Genomic DNA, 23,439 nt, shown 5'->3' on the forward strand with positions numbered 1-23,439 from the left:
CAGCCTCTGATGTAATCATTATACTAGTTTATGTAGACTGATGGAAATGTCCTTGATACAGCATATGATGTAATCATTATATATAAGTTTATGTATACTGATGAAAATGTCCTTGATACAGCATCTGATGTAATCATTATACTAGTTTATGTAGACTGATAGAAATGTCCTTGATACAGCATCTGATGTAATCATTATACTAGTTTATGTAGACTGATGGAAATGTCCTTGATACAGCATCTGATGTAATCATTATACTAGTTTATGTAGACTGATGGAAATGTCCTTGATACAGCATCTGATGTAATAATTATACTAGTTTATGTAGACTGATGGAAATGTCCTTGATACAGCATCTGATGTAATCATTATACTAGTTTATGTAGACTGATGGAAATGTCCTTGATACAGCATCTGATGTAATCACTATATACAAGTTTATGTAGACTGATGGAAATGTCCTTGATACAGCATTTGATGTAATCATTATACTAGTTTATGTAGACTGATGGAAATGTCCTTGATACAGCATCTGATGTAATCACTATATACAAGTTTATGTAGACTGATGGAAATGTCCTTGATACAGCATTTGATGTAATCATTATACTAGTTTATGTAGACTGATGGAAATGTCCTTGATACAGCATCTGATGTAATAATTATACTAGTTTATGTAGACTGATGGAAATGTCCTTGATACAGCATCTGATGTAATCATTATACTAGTTTATGTAGACTGATGGAAATGTCCTTGATACAGCATCTGATGTAATCATTATACTAGTTTATGTAGACTGATGGAAATATCCTTGATACAGCATCTGATGTAATCATTATATATAAGTTAATGTAGACTGATGGAAATGTCCTTGATACAGCATCTGATGTAATCACTATATATAAGCTTATGTAGACTGATGGAAATGTCCTTGATACAGCATCTGATGTAATCACTATATATAAGCTTATGTAGACTGATGGAAATGTCCTTGATACAGCCTCTGATGTAATCACAATAATATAAGTTTATGTAGACTGATGGAAATGTCCTTGATACAGCATCTGATGTAATCATTATACTAGTTTATGTAGACTGATAGAAATATCCTTGATACAGCATCAGATGTAATCACTAGATAAGTTTATGTATACTGATGGAAATGTCCTTGATACAGCATCTGATGTAATCACTATATATGTTTATGTAGACTGATGGAAAATGTCCTTGATACAGCATCAGATGTAATCACTATATAAGTTTATGTAGACTGATGGAAATGTCCTTGATACAGCATCTGATGTAATCATTATACTAGTTTATGTAGACTGATGGAAATGTCCTTGATACAGCATCTGATGTAATCATTATACTAGTTTATGTAGACTGATGGAAATGTCCTTGATACAGCATCAGATGTAATCACTATATAAGTTTATGTAGACTGATGTCCATGACACCTTACAGCATCTGATGGTCTGGAGGTGGAGAAGATGAAGAAAGTGAAGTTGATCCGTAACAACAAGAGGGAGGGACTGATGAGATCAAGGATAAAAGGTGCTGACGCTGCCTCAGCTACTGTGCTTACCTTCCTCGATAGTCATTGTGAATGTAACGAGAAATGGCTGGAACCACTACTGGAGCGTGTGGCTGAGGTCAGTTAAACTTAAAAATCACTTTGAAGATAGTAACGAGGAATGGTTAGAACCACTTCAAGCAATATTGATCCTTGTTAGTTTATAAAACATGTATGAATGGGAAATAACCTTGTATAACCACTTTGTCAAAGTTTATAAAACATGTATGAATGGGAAATAACCTTGTATAACCACTTTGTCAAAACAATTAATGCTGGCTAGTGCTTTACATGTATTAAGTATTCCCTATAGTGCTAAACAGATTCAATTGATGTGTCTATTGTGTGTCTGTAATTACTCATGTAAATTGTCTGTGGACAGGATAAACATCGTGTAGTGAGCCCAATCATTGATGTCATCAACATGGACAACTTCGAGTACATTGGTGCATCAGCTGATCTAAAGGGAGGTAAGTCAAAAGTCATTCGAAATTTTCACAATTACATTTAAAAAAATAAACATTTGATATAATAAATTATATAGAGGTTACAGAATGAGTGGTTGTTGGATATGTAATTAATTCCACACGATTTAGTTATTTTTTAAAAGTTAAAAAAGACACGAACTTTAGGGATTGTCTTTTGTAACTTTATAAAATAACTTACGAGTGTGTAATACATTTTTTATCCAACAACCATGAGTCGTGTGACCTGTTTCTACCACAATTATGTCCGCTTTTAGCCAATAGAAATCCAACAAAGATAAAGTAACTTGTCTTTACCAAGATATGCAAATAAGATGTAGTGATATTTTCATCAGCAAAAAGGCACTAATTAATATTAAGAAGTGATATTTTGATAAAGAATACAATGATATAAAATTTTTCTAATTGGAAACAACTTTCGGATGAAATACTATTCATTTGACGTTTTATTAAAGTAAAGTTTTCAAAGTTACTTCAACAATATAACACTCATTGTCAGACTATATAAAACTATATATATACTAGGTAGGACCGTGCCATTTACTTCCAGCCAAATAATTATCAAGCCATGGTAATCAAGTTCAAGTTGTTTTAGAATCATTTAATTTACTAAAATTACCAGTAAGATTCATTTCCGCCAACGAGAGCTACAGATTTTTACACCACACATAAACACGTAACGTTTTTGACACAATGACCACATTACATACTATACACTTTCCAACAGCAGTCTTGATGTCAATGCAAGCCGTGATCACAACATAGCATGACGTCTCTCGATTATAGATGACGTTGTCAAATGATGACGTGACACTGAGAATTAAGTACAATGGAACTTCCCTAAACCGATCATGGTCGGTGCATAGAATTTCGGCCGGTTTAGAGAAGGTTCGGTATGAAGAAGTGAACCGAAGATCGGTCATCACGATCAGGATTTAATTAATCTGAACTTGTTTTCTACACTTTACTATAACCATACATGTGCCTAGTGTTCGTAATAACCGATTGATATTATTGTTAATGTGAACATTATCACAAAAGAGAGAATTATATGTTAAAATAACTAAAAAACAACAATCATGACTTTTCCATTTAAATAACTTAAATTAACTCCAAAATTTGGAGAGCTAAAGTCCTGAAATTTGACTTATAGCATGTTGGGATGAATCACAGGGGTCAAATAGGGAAAAATCTTTAAAAATTTTCTTCTTAATAACCAAGAGGCCTAGAAAACTGATATTGGGCCAATGACATGCTGGGAATAAGAGCTATGAAGTTTGTTCAAATGAATGACCTTAACCTCACTAAAGGTTACAGGGGTCAAATATGCTAAATCTTTAAACAACTTCTTCTTAATAACCAAGAGGCCCAGGGACCTCTAACATGCTTGGACTTGATGTAAATTCTTATTCACTCTCCTATTTGTTAAGCATTAACCATGCATGATTACCAGATAGCAGATGAGCGTTTCGGGCCCATCAGGCCCTTGTTTACAGTAGCTAATGACCACTATTTTATTGACTATATTCCTTTGTATTGTAGGTTGAAACAATTATTTATTAGCTTATTCAATTCTTCATTCATGTGTTGAAATGAAGATATCCTTTTGGTATATTGCGTACAATGATATAATATGTAAGTACATTGTTTATATGTGCTATGTAACATAGACATGCATCTGTCAGATCCCAATCAGATCACCAGTTCTAATTTTCAAAAAGGTCAAAGTCATCTCTAGGTCAATCTGATGATGAGGTATGATATGTTTCATTTACTTTTCCCTCCCATTCTGACCATAGCTACAAGCTGTGGAAACTTTTTATAGGTATATACTAATGTTTGGTCTACTGCATGGGGATATAGTCTTAGGATGATACTATTAAATTAGCATGGACTACATTGAAAGCCAGCATGGTGGGCCATTCAAAATGCCTCTCCTCCACGGTCTGACACTGGGTTATCTAGTTTATCTTACTATGATTTCATAATGCATTCAATGAGGTCTATTGTTCAAATACTGAATTTTGAGGATAATTGGCTTCAAAAAGACAAATAATGTGACTGCCTTTAGTTTTAGACTTTGTTATCCAAAGTCCATCAAGAGTAGGACATATCTCAGAACAATAATGGTAATTATGGACCTTTGATATGTCAAGATTTTAATACAATGTTATACTAAGATGAAGTAGATAAAAATGAAAAAAATCTTTTGTTTGAATTATTACCATCAGTTGAAAATGAGTTACTCATTTTATTCAGCTATTTGCAGTTTTCCTTGTTTTAGAAAAGCTTTTCATCCATTCATTTGTTCAATTGTATTTTGTTTATTCATTCTTTCATTTGTTGTTTTTTCATTCATTAATTTGCTTGCTTGTCTGTTTGTTCATCTTCTTTCTATTTTTAGCCCACCATCATCAGATGGTGGGCTATTCAAATTGCCTTTCATCCGTGGTCCGTCGTCCGTCCGTCCGTCCGTGAACAATTATTGTTACCGCTATTTCTCAGAAAGTGCTAAAGGGATCTTTTTCAAATTTCATATGTAGGTTCCCCTAAGACCTCAGTTGTGCATATTGCATTTTGGGACCGATCGGTGGACACGATGGCCGACAGGTGGCCATCTTGGATTTTGATAGTTAAAGTTTGTTACCGCTATTTCTCAAAAAGTGCTGAAGGGATCTTTCTCAAATTTCATATACAGGTTCCCCTAGGACCCTAGTTGTGCATATTGCATTTTGGGACTGATCGGTGAACAAGATGGCCAACAGGCGGCCATCTTGGATTTTGATAGTTAGAGTTTGTTACCGCTATTTCTCAAAAAGTACTGAAGGGATCTTTCTCAAATTTCATATACAGGTTCCCCTAGGACCCAAGTTGTGTATATTGCATTTTGGGACCGATCGGTGAACAAGATGGCTGACAGGCGGCCATCTTGGATTTTGATAGTTAAAGTTTGTTACCGCTATTTCTCAAAAAGTGCTGAAGGGATCTTTCTCAATTTTCATATACAGGTTCCCCTAGAATCCTAGTTGTACATATTGTATTTTGAGACCGATCGGTAAACAAGATGGCTATTTCTCAGAAAGTACTGAAGGGATCTTTCTCAAATTCCATGCATAGGTTCCCCTTGTACCCTAGTTGTGCATAGTACGTACTTTTAGGACTGATGCATAATGCCTTTCGGGACTGATCGGTAAACAAGATGGCCAACCGGCCGCCATCTTAGATTTCATTGTTGAAGTTTGTTACCATTATTTCTTAGAAAGTACTATAGCGATCTGTCTAAAATTTTATATGTAATGTGTTTGAAAAAGTTTGAAAAGCAGGGAAAAGATCCCTCTTTCCATTGTCAGACATAGATCATTCTTTGGTGGGCGCCAAGATCCCTCTGGGATCACTTGTTGTTCATTTTTGGGTTCTTGGTGGCCTTTATGTATTGTATTGTAATATTAATTACACAGGTTATTTGACACTTAAGAATGAATATTTAACAATGTTATACTTGTCAAAATCACTTAAAGTCTACAATGAAATGTTATCACAAAGGCGTATACCATTATCCTGTGTGTTGTATGTTGCTGAAGTAAGTCAATGTTTTGTAGGGTTTGACTGGAACCTTGTTTTTAAATGGGACTACATGACCTATGAGGAAAGGAACAAGAGAAACAGCAATCCTATTGGGCCAATCAGGTAGGTGTTTACAGAAATAAACAGCCAATTAGGTAGGAGTTTACAGAAATATACAGCCAATAAGGTAGGTGTTTACAGAAATATAGCCAATAAGGTAGGTGTTTACAAAAATATACAGCCAATACGGTAGGTGTTTACAGAAATATACAGCCAATAAGGTAGGTGTTTACAGAAATATACAGCCAATAAGGTAGGTGTTTACAGAAATATACAGCCAATACGGTAGGTGTTTACAGAAATATACAGCCAATAAGGTAGGTGTTTACAGAAATATACAGCCAATAAGGTAGGTGTTTACAGAAATATACAGCCAATAAGGTAGGTGTTTACAGAAATATACAGCCAATAAGGTAGGTGTTTACAGAAATATACAGCCAATACGGTAGTGTTACGTTGTGGTTTACAGAAATATACAGCCAATAAGGTAGGTGTTTACAGAAATATACAGCCAATAAGGTAGGTGTTCGAAATACAGCATAAGAGTACAACAGCCAATAAGTAGTGTACGAAATACAGCCAATAGGTAGGTGTTTACAGAAATATACAGCCAATACGGTAGGTGTTTACAGAAATATACAGCCAAGGTGTTTACAGAAATATACAGCCAATAAGGTAGGTGTTTACAGAAATATACAGCCAATAAGGTAGGTGTTTACAGAAATATACAGCCAATACGGTAGGTGTTTACAGAAATATACAGCCAATACGGTAGGTGTCTGAAATATACAGCCAATTAGGTAGGTGTTTTCAGAAATACAGCCAATAAGGTAGGTGTTTACAGAAATATACAGCCAATATGGTAGGTGTTTACAGAAATATACAGCCACTAAGGTAGGTGTTTACAGAAATATACAGCCAATAAGATAGGTGTTTACAGAAATATACAGCCAATACGGTAGGTGTTTACAGAAATATACAGCCAATACGGTAGGTGTTTACAGAAATATACAGCCAATTAGGTAAGTGCTTTCAGAAATACAGCCAATAAGGTAGGTGTTTACAGAAATATACAGCCACTAAGGTAGGTGTTTACAGAAATATACAGCCAATAAGGTAGGTGTTTACAGAAATATACAGCCAATACGGTAGGTGTTTACAGAAATATACAGCCAATACGGTAGGTGTTTACAGAAATATACAGCCAATTAGGTAAGTGTTTTCAGAAATACAGCTAATAAGGTAGGTGTTTACAGAAATATACAGCCAATATGGTAGGTGTTTACAGAAATATACAGCCAATAAGGTTGGTTTTGACAGATATTAACAGCCAATCAGGTACTTGCTGAAGATTTGATGTGTTATTTACGATATATGATGGTTTCTGAATGGTAGGTGTATCAAAACAACATGATACACAGATGTACCAGATTTGTATAGTTTATGTTTTATCAAGTAATTACTTTAATCTGGGTTTGATTTAGTTTGTCCATGCAATAAAGAGCAACATCCAAGTTCAAGTTCAAAATATTTGTTTCAAAATAAGAAATAAAAACCATTTTAGCCAGTTATTTTCATTGGTAAAATGTATTGTTTTCTGAATTGCAGAACCCCAATGATTGCTGGAGGTTTGTTCACCATAGAAAAGAGTTGGTTTGATGAGCTTGGGAAATATGACATGAAAATGGATGTCTGGGGCGGTGAAAATCTAGGTATCGTATCAAAACTAAAATTTCCTACATGTTGAGAGAAAAAATAAACAGCTTAGTAATTGTATGTTTATTGTATCAAACTCCATACATTAAATTAAAATCACAACTAATATAGAAAATGATTGTGTACTGTATCAAACTCCATACATTAAATTAAAATCACAACTTATATAGAAAATGATTGTGTACTGTATCAAACTCCATACATTAAATTAAAATCACAACTTATATAGAAAATGATTGTGTACTGTATCAAACTCCATACATTAAATTAAAATCACAACTAATATAGAAAATGATTGTGTACTGTATCAAACTCCATACATTAAATTAAAATCACAACTAATATAGAAAATGATTGTGTACTGTATCAAACTCCATACATAAAATTAAAATCACAACTAATATAGAAAATGATTGTGTACTGTATCAAACTCCATACATTAAATTAAAACCACAACCAATAGAGAAAATCACTGTATTATGTATTGACATTGTGACTATGTGTTGTGTATTGACATTGAGAATCTGTGTATTGTGTATTGACATTGTGACAGTGAGTTGTGTACTGACCTTATAACTGTGTGATGTGTATTGACATTGTGACTGTGTGTTGTGTATTGACATTGTAACTGTGTGTTGTGTATTGACATTGTGACTGTGTGATGTGTATTGACATTGTGACTGTGTGTTGTGTATTGACATTGTGACTGTGTGTTGTGTATTGACATTGTGACTGTGTGTTGTGTATTGATATTGTGGAACTTTTCCTTATAGAGATATCGTTCCGAGTCTGGCAGTGTCACGGATCACTGGAGATCATACCCTGTAGTCGTGTTGGACATGTTTTCAGGAAACAACACCCATACACCTTCCCTGGAGGCAGTGGCAATGTCTTTGCCAGGTAACTGTAAAATAACATATCGTTCTTACATTTTTACCTATTTCTTGTTTCATATTTTTGTGAAACAGTAATTTGTGTTGTAATGTGTCTTGAAACAATCCAATACAAACTATAAAATCTTTTTTTAGCTCACCTGGTCCGAAGGACCAAGGTGAGCTTATGCCATACCGTGGCATCTGGTGTTCGGCGTCCTGCATCCATCGTCCGTCCGTCTATCAACAATCCACTTCTTCTCCATAACCACTGGTCGGAATTCAACAAAATTTGACTGGTAGCATCCTTATGGGCTGCTAACTGAAAATTGTACAAATGATGGGGCTGACCCCCCAGGGACCTGTGGGGCACGGCCAAAAGGGGTCAATTTGGCTATTTCCATATAAAGGACTTCTTCTCAGAAACTAAGCATGGGATAGCACTCATAATGCAATGGTAGCATCTTTATAGGGTGGAGATTCAAAATTGTTCAAATGATAGGGCTGACCCAGCGGGGGCCTGAGGGGTGGGGTCAAAAGGGATCAATTTGTCTATTTCAATATAAACGACTTCTTCTCATAAACTAAGCATGAGTAGCACACATAATGCAATGGTAGCATCCTTATAGGGTAGGGATTCAAAATTGTACAAATGATGGGGCTGACCCCTCGGGCCTGAGGGGCGGGTCAAAACGGGGCCAATTTTACTATTTCCATATAAACAACTTTTTCTTTGACACTTTGCATGGGATAGCACTCATAATGCAATGGTAGCCTCCTTATAGGGTGGGAATTCAAAATTGTGGAAATGATGGGGCTGATCCCTTGGGGGCCTGAGGGGCGGGGTCAAAAGGGGTCGATTTGGCTATTTCTATATAAATGATTCTTCTATGCAACTGAGCATGGCAGAAAACTCATAATGAAATGGTAGCATCTTTATAGGATGGGGATTCAAAATTGTACAAATGGTGGGGCTGAATTCCCGGGGGCAGGAGGGGTGGGGTCAAAAGGGGTCAATTTGGCTACTTCCATATTAACAACTTCTCTGAAACTAAGCATGGGATAGCACTCATATTGCAATAGTAGCACCCTTATAGGGTGGAGATTCAAAACTGTGCAAATGATGGGGCTGACCCCCCAGGGGCCTAAGGGGCAAGGTCAAAAGGGGTCAATTGGGCTATTTCCATATAAATATCTTTTTCTCTGAAACTTAGCATGGCATAGCACCCATAATGCAATGGTAGCATCCTTATAGGGTGGGGATTCAAAATTGTACAAATGATGGGGCTAACCCCCCGTGGGCAGAGGGGTGGGATCAATTTGGCTGTTACCATATAAACAACTTCTCTGCAACTTAGCATGGAATAGCACTCATAATGCAATGGTAGCATCCTTATAGGGTGGGGATTTAAAATTGTAAAAATGAAAGGGCTGACCCACTGGGGTCTTAGACGCAGGGCCAAAAAGGTTAATAAGGCTACTATTTTAATATAAATTACTTCCTCTCTGAAACTTTGTATTGGATAGCATATTCGTATGGTATATATAGCATCATTATATGATTGGCATTCTAAATTAAACAGATCATGGGGTCAAGTTGTCTTTGTGATTTTGAATCATTAATTACTACATTACAGAATTACTCAAAAAAAAACCCAAAAAAACCAGGTGAGCGATACAGGTCCTCTGGGCCTCTTGTTTTGATTTTATTTCTTCTGATGACATCAAAAATGATGTAATCTATAGTTCAAATTGATCCTTGCAGCCATCAGGAGTTGCGATGGCCATTTGATTAAGATGTCCTAACATATAACCACAATCTTTCCACCTTTTGGGTTGAGAGTTTGTTTTCCAAGCGGAGCAGTTGCGAGGTACCTACTGCTGGTCAGTGGTTTTTCTCTGGGTCCATTAACGACCATGGCTGTTAATTGGACACTAAACCAATCACATTAGTCGAAATCTATACATCACTGATATGAAACATGACTTATATAGATATGACCCAACAGCATATAATTATGTTTAATATTCTGTAACCTCTAATAAGATGCATTTATGGCCCCAATGACAGTGTGATATGAACCTTTATTTACCTGAAAGTGTAATACTACCCGAGGTCTTGCCTAAATACATATTTCCATGTTACGGTTTACAAGTGTACAATCGAAAGGGGAGATAACTCCAAGCAATAGAGGGGCAGTCACCATGGGGGCAAGTACCCCAGGGAAATATGATGTTTTATTTCACGGCCATGTGATGTGATTCAACTAATCACAGACACTGTTATAAACATGAGATATAATAATCTCATGTTTGTGTATGTAAAGAGATTGTAAACATTTGTTTTTACTTCAGGAACACACGGCGAGCAGCAGAAGTGTGGATGGATGAGTACAAAGAGTTTTACTATGCAGCTGTTCCCTCTGCCAGGATGGTCTCCTTTGGGGAGTAAGTACCGGTACCCGTTTATTCAGCCGAGGCACCATCATTTCTTACTGTACAGAAATATAGGATTGTAGGAATATCTAGATATTGTTCAATATTTTAGTATAATTATAATCTTATAGCATATTAAGCTACCTCTTTAGATCAGTTAAACCTTGCTAACTCAAACTAGTACAACTCATAGACCCTGTTTAAATCATTGTCTCATTTAATCATTACATGATATATTAAACATCACTATGGCTTCTCAGATACGTAATTTGAATTTTTACAATGGTAGGATGCATTTGAGATAACAAGGTCAATATTTTGGATTTACATTGGATGATGATATTCACCACTTATATTAAAGACATGATCAACTTTTCATAAAAGCACAGAGAGACTATGTAACGTGACCATACCCCATTTGGTACACGACCCCTTTTGGTACAAAATTTGGATTTTCCCCTCTTAAATCCTTGTTACTGTGTTTTGTTATTTATACTATTGTGATATGAAAATACAAGTATAAAATGACAATTTAAGCTCAAATTTGACTTCGATACTCTAGATAATATTCGTATACGCCTACATCGAAATGGGCGAAAGGGCCGTAAATGTTAGCAGTGAGTGACGCAGTGCCATTCGATGGCTATTTTATGCTACATTGTTATCCGTTTTCATCTAAAGTAAAGGCATTAAATGAATCTCTTTATCACTAAAATTCTTCGGATATCATTTCATAACGATACCTCTTTTATTAGCGCAGATACGCCACTTTTCTGAGTATAACACCGCAATTCAAACATCCCGCTTCGCCATTTTTGTTTTTACTACCAATGCGCATGCCTAAACGTTGCTGACTAAAACGATCTACCATGCCATGTGCTCGGTTTGGGGGTTTAATGATCCGGATTTGTAGCAAAGGTGTATATTATGTGTTGGTGTCAATTATTACATTTTTGTTTATTAATCACTAAGATTGTAAGATAACCTACATATACACCATATGAATGTACTTTTGTCTTAAATCAAATGAGATAATCAAACAACAGACCAGTGACATTTCCTAAAGACAACGGCATACAAATACATGTAAGCAGTAGGCCTAGCTCAGTGGATTTTTTTAAATGGTTCCTCAAAATTATAAAATGACTTAATCAAGATTTGCAGGCAAATACTATTTCATAGTTAATAGAGTTCATTACACAAAAACAGCAATAAACTGGATCAGTGTTGAGAATCACCATGGAAACTTACATGTACATCCTAGATCTTTCATTATATAGAAGACATTGCTCACAAATATTTCATTTATTCTCTCTCTCCATCTTTTCTATTTACATTAAAAGGGTTGTTGTATTCTTGATTTAAAGTTACAATGTTATGAAATATAATATATATATTTATATATAATTCTTAAACAGGTATGACAAATTCTGCAATTCTGAAAACTGTGTTTAGGAATCAATATTGATATACCAACCAAAATATGGTCAGTGCATAGCATCAAAACTAATATCAATTTGTCAATGTGAGGCCATGTATACACACACATGTATAGATAATTCATATTTCAAGTGATCCTGAATTGAACAAATGTGCATACATTTATTTTCATCTGTAAGAAGAAATTGTAAGAATCTTTAAAATTGTGGGTTCAGTATTGTTGTGATTAAATGAACCTGTACTACCTCCTTAGGCCCTATTGCATCCATTTTTTATCCACTAATCAACTTAATATGCAATTATACAGTGTACCTGCATGTATTACCTAGTACCTAAAAGTATAACTGTACATGTACATGTACCAGGTATATATTGACTGTACCTATACTATTACCATGCATACTCTATCTTGTGATTCCCAGTATTATGATTTTAAAGAAAGAACAAATTGATATATTTATGGGTGCTGAAATGTATTTACTGAAAATTAACAAGTATAAGGGCAATTCAGTTATATACTTAATTTTACAATAAAACCAATTTTCTGAGACATTCATTGTATATGACAATATGTTCCAAAATTATTGTACTAAATTGTGAATATGCAATTTTCAAATGAAGAATTTTGTAACAGATGATGAACTCAGGAAATAAAAGAAAGAAATATTATGGTTTCCATGCATTTAATACTGTCTGGTTTTGACATATAGAAAAGTTATGTGTAGCCTCAAGAAATTCCTCCTATATTCTGGGGTTTTCGATGCCTGCAACATAAACAAAATTGAAAATTAGACATGAAAAATTATACCAGGTACAGAGATATTGATCTTAACAATATCCTATCATGGCTGGATTATAGGGTATCATTGTTCTATAGGGAACAAAATGCACTATGTACAGGTAAAAATACAACCATGAGTCACATGACCATTATGAGGACTTTTCTTAACCTTTTATTTGTGGTCTTCCAGTAAAAATGGACAGGATATATCATTCCCAATTTTACCATTTTACAGATAAACTCCCAGGTAAAAATGATTTACATGTAGCTAAATAATTACATGTAATAAGTTCACAGAAGGAAGGATATCTAGTCATTGGTGATTTATACATGTATACCCAGTAATTGAATAAAATGGTATTTGTTTTACCATAAAAATATCTATGTATGCTTTAAAATAATTATACATGAATCACATGTATTTGAATCCTCTTATTAAATTGATATAGGAAAATTTAAATATGTCATGTTTTGTAATGCAAACCTTTTAAAATAAAAATTGGAAGATTATAACAAAATTGAGTTGTAAAAAAATAAAACAGAAGAGTATATAAATTCATTTTGTAATGTAATTTATAAAATTATTTTTAAATATTATACATACATAATACATAAAAACATTTTTAATTACCCAATATACCTACATGTATCTAACTATGATTTTGTTAATTTTTTCATATAAATAACATTTATAAACAAGACCTCAACCTCAAAATACAGTTGCATAACAAGATTTTCAACAAGTATGTACTATTATGCATTAGCTGTGTATTGAGGGCTAAATGAAGTCTTATCAAATTAAATACATGCACATTATAAGGTTACATGTATATACATTTTACATACAGACAGTTTTAAACAAGCCCTTTTTCACAATATGTAATAAACACTACATGGTACAATTAATAAAATTATCTTATAAAACAAGATAACATATCTTATAATTATGTTCTATTTGCGTTATGTCTAATGCTTCATTTGGAGAATGGATATATATCATAGACCTAGTTATAAAATGGACTGTTTAGGCATGTTATATCAAATTTTATATGCAAATGAGCAGGTGCTTGTTTCGTTTTGATAACATATTTCAAAAAGTTTGGAAAATTGGTATTTACGGGAATATAGATTGCAGAATACTCTAAAAGAGGTATGTTCTATTTTAAATCAGTTTATATGAAGAAGTGTAGTGGATATTCCCCATATTTTAATTGTAACACCAAACCGTCTTTCAATATTTCACTGAAAAATACGGGAAATGACTCGCCAGATTAGGTAGTGTTTTGAATGGCGGGACTTTTTAAATAATCGTCGGTAAATATCAAAGACAGTCACACAGAATGATGAATGAATACCATACCTTTCGATCAAAGTGCATAAATTTAAATTTCAGCAAATCAATCGAGAATCTCAAAGCAAAACGTTCCGTGTACCAAAAGGGGTCCGCTCGCTGTATCAAAACTGGAAGTGACGTAGTGAGGAATTAAACCGGTCTATTTTTAGCTTGCAGTTACGACGATAATTTTTTTATTGTGGACGTACACCCCAAAGGCAGTCCTTGTCAGAAACTGATAAACATTGAATCACAAGGAATGCGTATTGAAAATATCGCAAAAAATATGTAAAATTTGTACCAAATGGGGTACGGTGACGTTAATTCTTTATAAATTTTCAATAGATTTTAGAAAAATATCTTTAATTGTGATTTATTGTTTTCAGTATTACTGAGAGGTTGAGACTAAGAGAAAAGTTACAGTGTCATTCATTCAAATGGTTTCTGGAGAATGTGTACCCTGAACTCAAGTAAGTGCTGCACTCCCTGTAGAGTGACATTAATATTCTGGACTTTGACATTTGTTACAAGTATTATGATTAGTGGATTGGTGAACTTGAGTACATTACCTTACCTATCATGTTTCACCTCACATTTATGTCATAATCTAAGCAGTGAGCGTATTTGTTATGTTTGAGCTGTGGCTTAATCTTATTTCTATGCCCCCGTGAAGATTTTGTGGTGGGGGTTGGTTGGTGTCTGTCTAATCTGGTTCAATCCCTCTTGATTTTTTACAAAGGCAGAGCATGTAGTTTCTTTTAATCATGCAAACAATAACTTCCGACTGGTGTATGGACCACTAGTTGCTGCGCCTTCAGTATTCTTGCCTCACTGAACTGGCAAGGACTAACCTAGGGATACTTAGGTAGTTAACGACTGCAAAATAATAGAAATAATAGATATAGTCTAGTGAGGACTTTTAGCAAGAAGGGGAGATAATTGTTCCACATACATTTCCGTATGCATATTGACATTTTGTAGCTATGAGTTGTACATACTCAAAATAGAAAAGGATAAAAAGTATCTTATTTGCATATAAAGATTAAATGATGTAACTGTGTGACAGGGTACCTAACACCCAGGATGTGGCGTTTGGCTGTATACAGCAGGACACTATGTGTGTTGATACTATGGGTAATTTTGCTGATGGAACACTGGGAGTCTTCCCTTGTCATTTTGCTGGAGGAAACCAGGTATATTTAGCATTGTAACATTCTAAGTGTAAATACACAAATAACAAAGTAATCTGATGTAAGACCTTGATGTCCTCAAGTTATAATGAGAATTATTCACATCCAAATTAACTTTTGGTTAAGAAGATGTCATTGAAGCATTTTAGGCTGAGGTTTATATTGGATAGGAAGACATCTACCACATACAGACCTTTGTAACATGTTTTAGTAACCTTGATGTGTATTGATGTATTAACCTACAGATTATTGGATTCTCACCAGTGCAGAGTGTACTATAGTAGTTACCAGTAACTATTGCTATTCTTGTTTATATCAGTGCAATCGTGTAATATTGATTATATAATTTGCCAGAGCCGTCTTGTCCTGTATAATATGCTTGGTGTTTACATTCTACTAAAACAAAAGTGTATTTGAAATGATAACAGGAGTTTTCCTTGGGCAAAGATGGTATGATCCGACATCTTGACCTCTGTTTGACACTGACATCAACTTCAGAAGGAAACACTATCAAACTTTACCAGTGTCAGGAAAACAACAATCTACAGGTAAGTCAACACTAACAAACTTTACCATTATCAGGAAAACAACAATCTATAGGTCAGTCAACACTATCAAACTTTACCAGTGTCAGGAAAACAACAATTTACAGGTAAGTCAACACTATCAAACTTTACAAGTGTCAGGAAAGAAACAATCTACAGGTAAGTCAACACTATCAAACTTTACCAGTGTCAGGAAAGAAACAATCTACAGGTAAGTCAACACTATCAAAATTTACAGGTAAGTCAACACTATCAAACTTTACCAGTGTCAGGAAAACAACAATCTACAGGTAAGTCAACACTAACAAACTTTACCATTATCAGGAAAACAACAATCTATAGGTCAGTCAACACTATCAAACTTTACCAGTGTCAGGAAAACAACAATCTACAGGTAAGTCAACACTAACAAACTTTACCATTATCAGGAAAACAACAATCTACAGGTAAGTCAACACTATCAAACTTTACCAGTGTCAGGAAAGAAACAATCTACAGGTAAGTCAACACTATCAAACTTTACAAGTGTCAGGAAAGAAACAATCTACAGGTAAGTCAACACTATCAAACTTTACCAGTGTCAGGAAAACAACAATCTACAGGTAAGTCAACACTATCAAACTTTACCAGTGTCAGGAAAACAACAATCTACAGGTAAGTCAACACTATCAAAATTTACAGGTAAGTCAACACTATCAAACTTTACCAGTGTCAGGAAAACAACAATCTACAGGTAAGTCAACACTATCAAAATTTACAGGTAAGTCAACACTATCAAACTTTACCAGTGTCAGGAAAACAACAATTTACAGGTAAGTCAACCTTATCAAACTTTACCAGTGTCAGGAAAACAAAAATTTACCGGTAAGTCAACATTATCAAACTTTACAAGTGTCAGGGAAACAGGTACTAGGTATGGATACAGTTCAGTGACAGTACACTGTTTATATGATTTAGGTTTGGACACGGTTCAATGAGTTCAGTGATAGTCCACTGTTTATATGATTTAGGTTTGGACACGGTTCAATGAGTTCAGTGATAGTTCACTATTTATATGATTTAGGTTTGGACACGGTTTAATGAGTTTAGTGATAGTACACTGTTTATATGATTTAGGTTTGGACACGGTTCAATGAGTTCAGTGATAGTACACTGTTAATATGATTTAGGTTTGGACAGGGTTCAACGAGTTCAGTGATAGTACACTGTTTATATGATTTAGGTATGGACACGGTTCAATGAGGATTCCATGTTGAAGAGTAAACACCTAGATCTATGTCTGGACAGTCGAGAGGTACAGACAAAGAGTAAAGGACTCACAGCCAACAAGTGTGATACAGAATCTTCCTCACAGCGATGGAGCTTCCAGGTCTCGAGGAACTGAGGACCAGCATCACCAAAAGCTTTATGTGATAAGGGCCAAATTGAAAGTCAAATGAAATCCAAGTTGTATACATTTTCCAGGTTTTACCATAATTGTGTGTTACAGCTTTACTACATCTCAGGGTCCTGTGTTTTATGTAGCCTGTCTGGTAAATATCAAGTTTCACTCTTACTTCTCACTAATTGCTAGTTGTCTCCCCTTACATGAAGGTTAGTTGCCAGTTGTCTATTCTTTTATAAAATGGTAATTCTCCCGATGATTTTTATGTAAAAATAGTCTTAACTCTGAGTTAACAAAAATTTATTGTCTTCCCACTTATAGCGTGACAAATTCTGTTTGATTACTTTTGCCATAGGAAGAAAGATAACAAGTTATCTCCCCCTGAATTTAGTTAAATCTACAGTATTCCACCATTAACATAGCATTTTACCACGCTGTCTTCCTTACACCTCAAATACAGAATAATCACACTGGTAAACATTGAGAAAACCTATTACATTTTAATGTAAAGATCACTATATGTATTTTGACAGTGGCCAAAAAAAGGAGAACTGAGATTTACCAGATAGTTGTTCCATGTGATTGTAGAGCTGGAGTCTAATTCCTGCTGTGCATGTGGGTTTTTTTTTCTTGTCCATGTGTTTTTTAGTGATACAAGTTCCTAGCGCTTATTTTACCTGGTGTTGCACCTGGTATATAGTTGTTATGGTTATTAAGGTAGAGCCAAAGTGTTCATGGATTTTACCTATAGAGAGTCTGTCAAAGGGAAAAGCTTACAAGTCATACATAGATAATGCTTATATAGTGTAGGACACAAACTCTGCTGCTATTTACTTTGTTGGAACTGTTAAGATATGTTCCTGTAATGGAAGCTATACTTTTGGCATTTCTTCCTAGGTTAAGCAAGTTCTAAATGCAAGGCTTGACTGATGACTCGGTGAAAGGGTACATGTGTAAACACTTCTCAGGTGGGGATATGATAAAACTGCCATCAGACTTGTAGTGCAATAATGGCTACAAGACTATGTACTTTATGTGGAGGAATGGGCATTATTTAATTAGTGTGGTCTCATTGTCATTACAATCATAGTCATTATATTTTTAACTGAATAACTCAATTCTAGGACCAATTTTATATTCATGAATCCTGATTCCTAATATTCCACCATCATGTATCGTAATCATTCTGATACTGAATAGATATCTTAATGTTTGAGTTTTAGGCCTATTGTTAGGCCTATTGTTCCCATTACAACTATGATGGGTAATGCTTACGCAATTTAAAATGTTGGTGAAGCTGGAAAAGGAAATCATGTACAGTACCTGTCAAATAGAGGCATGTAATCATATTAGCTTGACAATCAGTATACTAAAAAAATAATTTTTAATCATATCCTGCATCAACATTTTTGTTCATATCGCATATTTTGTTGGATTCTTTCTTTAGGAGTAAATGACATGCTGATTTCCAAAACTGAATCTCTGATGTCAAAGTCTTGTACAGAAATTGGATAGGTAGCATCACTGTCTGACAAGTACTAAAGCCAATGATGCATTGTTCCACTACCTAATTATTTATTATAATTCAGAAGAAAACCAAAGAACAATGTGTTATGAACTTCTTTAGACAAATACCTATATGAATATCAAGTAATCTGAAACTTTATTGTTTTATATCAAAATTAAATGATAATACCAATATCAACCGTTTTCACTTCTTCAATGATGATTTCGATTGACGGCTGTTTTTACCTTGAGATTTGAAATCCTTACCATACCTTTTTTGCCCCCCTTTTTTAAATAAAGATTAAGAAAAGACATCTTGAAAATAGATTTCTATTAAGATGATAACTTTATATAAGTAGATATGAGTAACAATTATAAATAAGTTTTAGGTATAAAGATAATGGTACAATGTGTCAGTAAACATTTGTTTAACTTTATGCCTTTTATATATCACCCAAGTTTACACTGTGTGTCCATAGCATTCCTAGCATTACCTCCCCTAGATGTTTATTATATGTTTATTAATATAATTTATTTTCAGGATAGTTTTATTTATACTTGAAAGTAGTTAATTACATTGATAAAGTAGTTAGATTTAGTAAATATACATTAATATTTGTAAGTTAGAAGAGAATACTACCATTAGGCAGCCTGTTATTCTATTGATTAACTTACCCGGGTATCACATTATCAATACAATTTGCTGAAATGATCAATCATTGTAAGTAATTAAGGTTGTCTGTTTGTAATCAGTTTTTTTCAGTATAGTTTTACTGGTTTACTAGGTATAATCAGCACATTTCAGTATAGTTTTCCTGGTTTACTAGGTATAATCAGCACATTTCAGTATAGTATTTCTGGTTTACTAGGTATAATAAGCACATTTCAGTATAGTTTTCCTGCTTTACTAGGTATAATCAGCACATTTCAGTATAGTTTTCCTGGTTTACTAGGTATAATAAGCACATTTCAGTATAGTTTTCCTGGTTTACTAGGTATAATCAGCACATTTCAGTATAGTATTTCTGGTTTACTAGGTATAATCAGCACATTTCAGTATAGTGTTCCTGGTTTCCTAGGTATAATCAGCACATTTCAGTAGTTTTCCTGGTTTACTAGGTATAATGAGCACATTTCAGTATAGTTTTCCTGGTTTACTAGGTATAATCAGCACATTTCAGCATAGTTTTCCTGGTTTACTAGGTATAATCAGCACATTTCAGCATAGGTTATCTTGCTTTCTGGTCTGCACACATTTCAGTTTACTTGTATGTAGTATGTAAGATACCGGTAACTTAGTTCCACTTATTTATGTTTTAGAGCAGGGCCTAGCTTATACTGAAACCAGCATTTCTAAAAGCATGAGAAAAACTAGATATCACAAGTAATTATCAGATTGAATATGAAGGTTTATTTATAAATTCTGAAAGATGAATACCTTTATTGTTATTAATTACATGAATTAGAGATAGTGAAAATAACAGGTGCTGTAGAGAACCTGATGCAATCTAAGGGTAAGGCTCTAATAGGCTTGACCTGGTGCCTAATTACTTTAGTCAAGAACATTAGACAAAACACCTGATGTAAAAATGAGCTCAGTTTACTTTCCTTTATAAGATTTTCAATGATGAAATTTAAAGTCTCAAGAGTTTAGAACACATTGATGAATCTGTAGGTTGTTAAAAATTGAAAGAAGGCTTAATGAAGATTTATTTTCTGTATGTAGTATCAATTCCTCAACAGTATTACTGTCTGTATTTGTGTTATCATCGTTACTAACTAGTTGTTGTGTCCCATATTTAAACAATGTATTGTCGTGAGTTAGCACACAGTAATATCAGCCTTACACACCTTTTAAATTTTACGGTTTGACATATCAATTATAGATGATAGGTATGATTTAATCAAAGTTACCAATTACAGATGATAGGTATGATTTAATCAAAGTTACCAATTATAGATGATAGGTATTATTTAATCAAAGTTACCAATTATAGATGATAGGTATGATTTAATCAAAGTTACCATAGTGATAGTCATGTGATTGTGGTGATTGTTACACCTGTTGTATCTCATTCAGTCATGTAATTGTGGTGATTGTTACACCTGTTGTATATCATTCAGTCATGTAATTGTGGTGATTGTTACACCTGTTGTATCTCATTCAGTCATGTGATTGTGGTGATTGTTACACCTGTTGTATCTCATTCAGTCATGTGATTGTCATGTGATTGTGGTGATTGTTACATCTGTTGTATCTCATTCAGTCATGTGATTGTGGTGATTGTTACACCTGTTGTATCTCATTCAGTCATGTGATAGTCATGTGATTGTGGTGATTGTTACACCTGTTGTATCTCATTCAGTCATGTGATTGTGGTGATTGTTACACCTGTTGTATCTCATTCAGTCATGTGATAGTCATGTGATTGTGGTGATTGTTACACCTGTTGTATCTCATTCAGTCATGTGATTGTGGTGATTGTTACACCTGTTGTATCTCATTCAGTCATGTGATTGTCATGTGATTGTGGTGATTGTTACACCTGTTGTATCTCATTCAGTCATGTAATTGTGGTGATTGTTACACCTGTTGTATCTCATTCAGTCATGTGATTGTCATGTGATTGTGGTGATTGTTACACCTGTTGTATTTCACCCTACTCCCATCGTATATACTTTATCTAAATACTGTATATTTTGAATAGTATTTCTAGGATGGCTTTACTTACTGTTTTTTAACATCTTTATTGTTTGAAAGCATGAATTTTAGTTTTTTTTTACTTAGGGACACATGTATTTATCTGTTCCTATTCTTTTTTATAAACTTTTCATTTCACCAAAGAGTCTAAAACTATCTGATTTTTATATTTTTACAATTAACCAATAACCATAGTGGGCAAAAACAATATGCCCTGGCAAGTTTGTTGGCATAATATGCTGTCTTAACTTAAGATATTCTGCAAGTAATATTACATAGAAGAAAAGGATAAAATAGTTCAAAATCATCAGTGATGGAAGTAATAAGTTGCATTGTATTTTTATGACAGAAATATGTAACTGGTCGTTGTAAATTGATAATATTGTTTCACTTTTCCTTTTAGTTTTAAATTGACATCAGACATATGAACTGTGTTAGTAGATGTGCAAGCGTTGTTTGGGTGTATGGATGCGTTTTGTATGTTTTATGCTGGCTGTTATTTTATTAGAATTTAAATCTCTTGTCTGTGAATTAAAATCAACAACTTTATACTTGTATATGTGAAAGTTAAATTTGGTGGTAGTCTTCATGAATTTTTTGACTTATTAAAAACTACGCTCAGTTGTAAATTATCTTATTTTTGTTTTTTAACTTCATTACAATAGTGTGTGTCAGTACAAGAATTATAAACCTCTTCACTGATTAAACACACAAAGCATGCACATTCAAGCAATTAAGTCACTATTTTTAGCTCACCTTGCCTGAAGGGCCGGTGAGCTTACGTCATGGCGCGGCATCCGTCGTCCGTCATCCGTCTCTGTCTGTCAACATTTCCTTTAAATCGCTACTAGTCATAGAGTTCTGCATGGATTGTAACCAAATTTGGCCACAAACATCCTTGGGGGAAGGGGAACAGAACTTGTATAAATTTTGGCTCTGACCCCCTGGGGGCAGGAGGGGCGGGGCCCAATAGGGGAAATAGAGGTAAATCCTATTAATCGCTACTTGTCCTAGAGTTCTGCATGGATTGTAACCAAATTTGGCCACAAACATCCTTGGGGGAAGGGGAACAGAACTTGTATAAATTTTGGCTCTGATCCCCCAGGGGCAGGAGGGGCGGGGCCCAATAGGGGAAATAGAGGTAAATCCTTTAAATCACTACTTGTCATAGAGTTCTGAATGGAATGTAACCAAATTTGGCCACAAACATCCTTTGGGGAAGGGGAACAGAACTTGTATAAATTTTGGCTCTGGTCCCCCGGGGGCAGGAGGGACAGGGCCCAATAGAGGAAATAGAGGTAAATCCTTTAAATCGTTACTAGTCATAGAGTTCTGCATGGATTGTAACCAAATTTGGCCACAAACATCCTTGTGGGATGGGGGAACAGAACTTGTATAAATTTTTACTCTGACCCCTCGGGGGCAGGAGGGGCGGGGCCGAATAGGGGAAATGGAGGTAAATCCTTTAAATCGCTACTAGTCATAGAGTTCTACATGGATTGTAACCAAATTTGGCCACAAACATCCTTGGAAGAAGGGGAACAGAACTTGTATAAATTTTGGCTCTGGCCCCCAGGGGCAGGAGGGGCGGGGCCCAATAGGGGAAATAGAGGTAAATCCTATAAGTCACTACTTGTCCTAGAGTTCTGCATGGATTGTAACCAAATTTGGCCACAAACATCCTTGGGGGAAGGGGGACAGAACTTGTATAAATTTTGGCTCTGACCCCCATGGGGCAGAAGGGGTGGGGCCCAATAGGGGATTTAGAGGTTAATATTAACTGTATAACTAATATTACTGTAACTGTATTCAGAACATCACTTAGCATTACAAATCAGGTGAGCGATAC

At 34.7% G+C, this 23,439-nt stretch overlaps 1 protein-coding gene across 1 annotated transcript in view; it reads left to right on the forward strand.

Moving 5' to 3' along the window:
- Window positions 1-22,219, forward strand: part of LOC138319254 (polypeptide N-acetylgalactosaminyltransferase-like) — a 42,778-nt gene extending 20,559 nt beyond the window's left edge. The window contains exons 5-14 of the mRNA XM_069262278.1: window positions 1,469-1,656; window positions 1,960-2,047; window positions 5,662-5,749; window positions 7,295-7,398; window positions 8,176-8,302; window positions 10,630-10,722; window positions 14,651-14,734; window positions 15,331-15,457; window positions 15,883-16,002; window positions 17,222-22,219. Of these exons, the coding sequence (XP_069118379.1) occupies window positions 1,469-1,656; window positions 1,960-2,047; window positions 5,662-5,749; window positions 7,295-7,398; window positions 8,176-8,302; window positions 10,630-10,722; window positions 14,651-14,734; window positions 15,331-15,457; window positions 15,883-16,002; window positions 17,222-17,383 (1,181 nt within the window). The 3' untranslated portion in view covers window positions 17,384-22,219. The remainder of the gene's footprint in view (window positions 1-1,468; window positions 1,657-1,959; window positions 2,048-5,661; window positions 5,750-7,294; window positions 7,399-8,175; window positions 8,303-10,629; window positions 10,723-14,650; window positions 14,735-15,330; window positions 15,458-15,882; window positions 16,003-17,221) is intronic.
- The last annotated feature ends 1,220 nt before the right edge of the window (window positions 22,220-23,439 follow it).

This window comes from Argopecten irradians, chromosome 3 (genome assembly GCF_041381155.1).
Source record: "Argopecten irradians isolate NY chromosome 3, Ai_NY, whole genome shotgun sequence".
Taxonomy (NCBI): domain Eukaryota; kingdom Metazoa; phylum Mollusca; class Bivalvia; order Pectinida; family Pectinidae; genus Argopecten; species Argopecten irradians.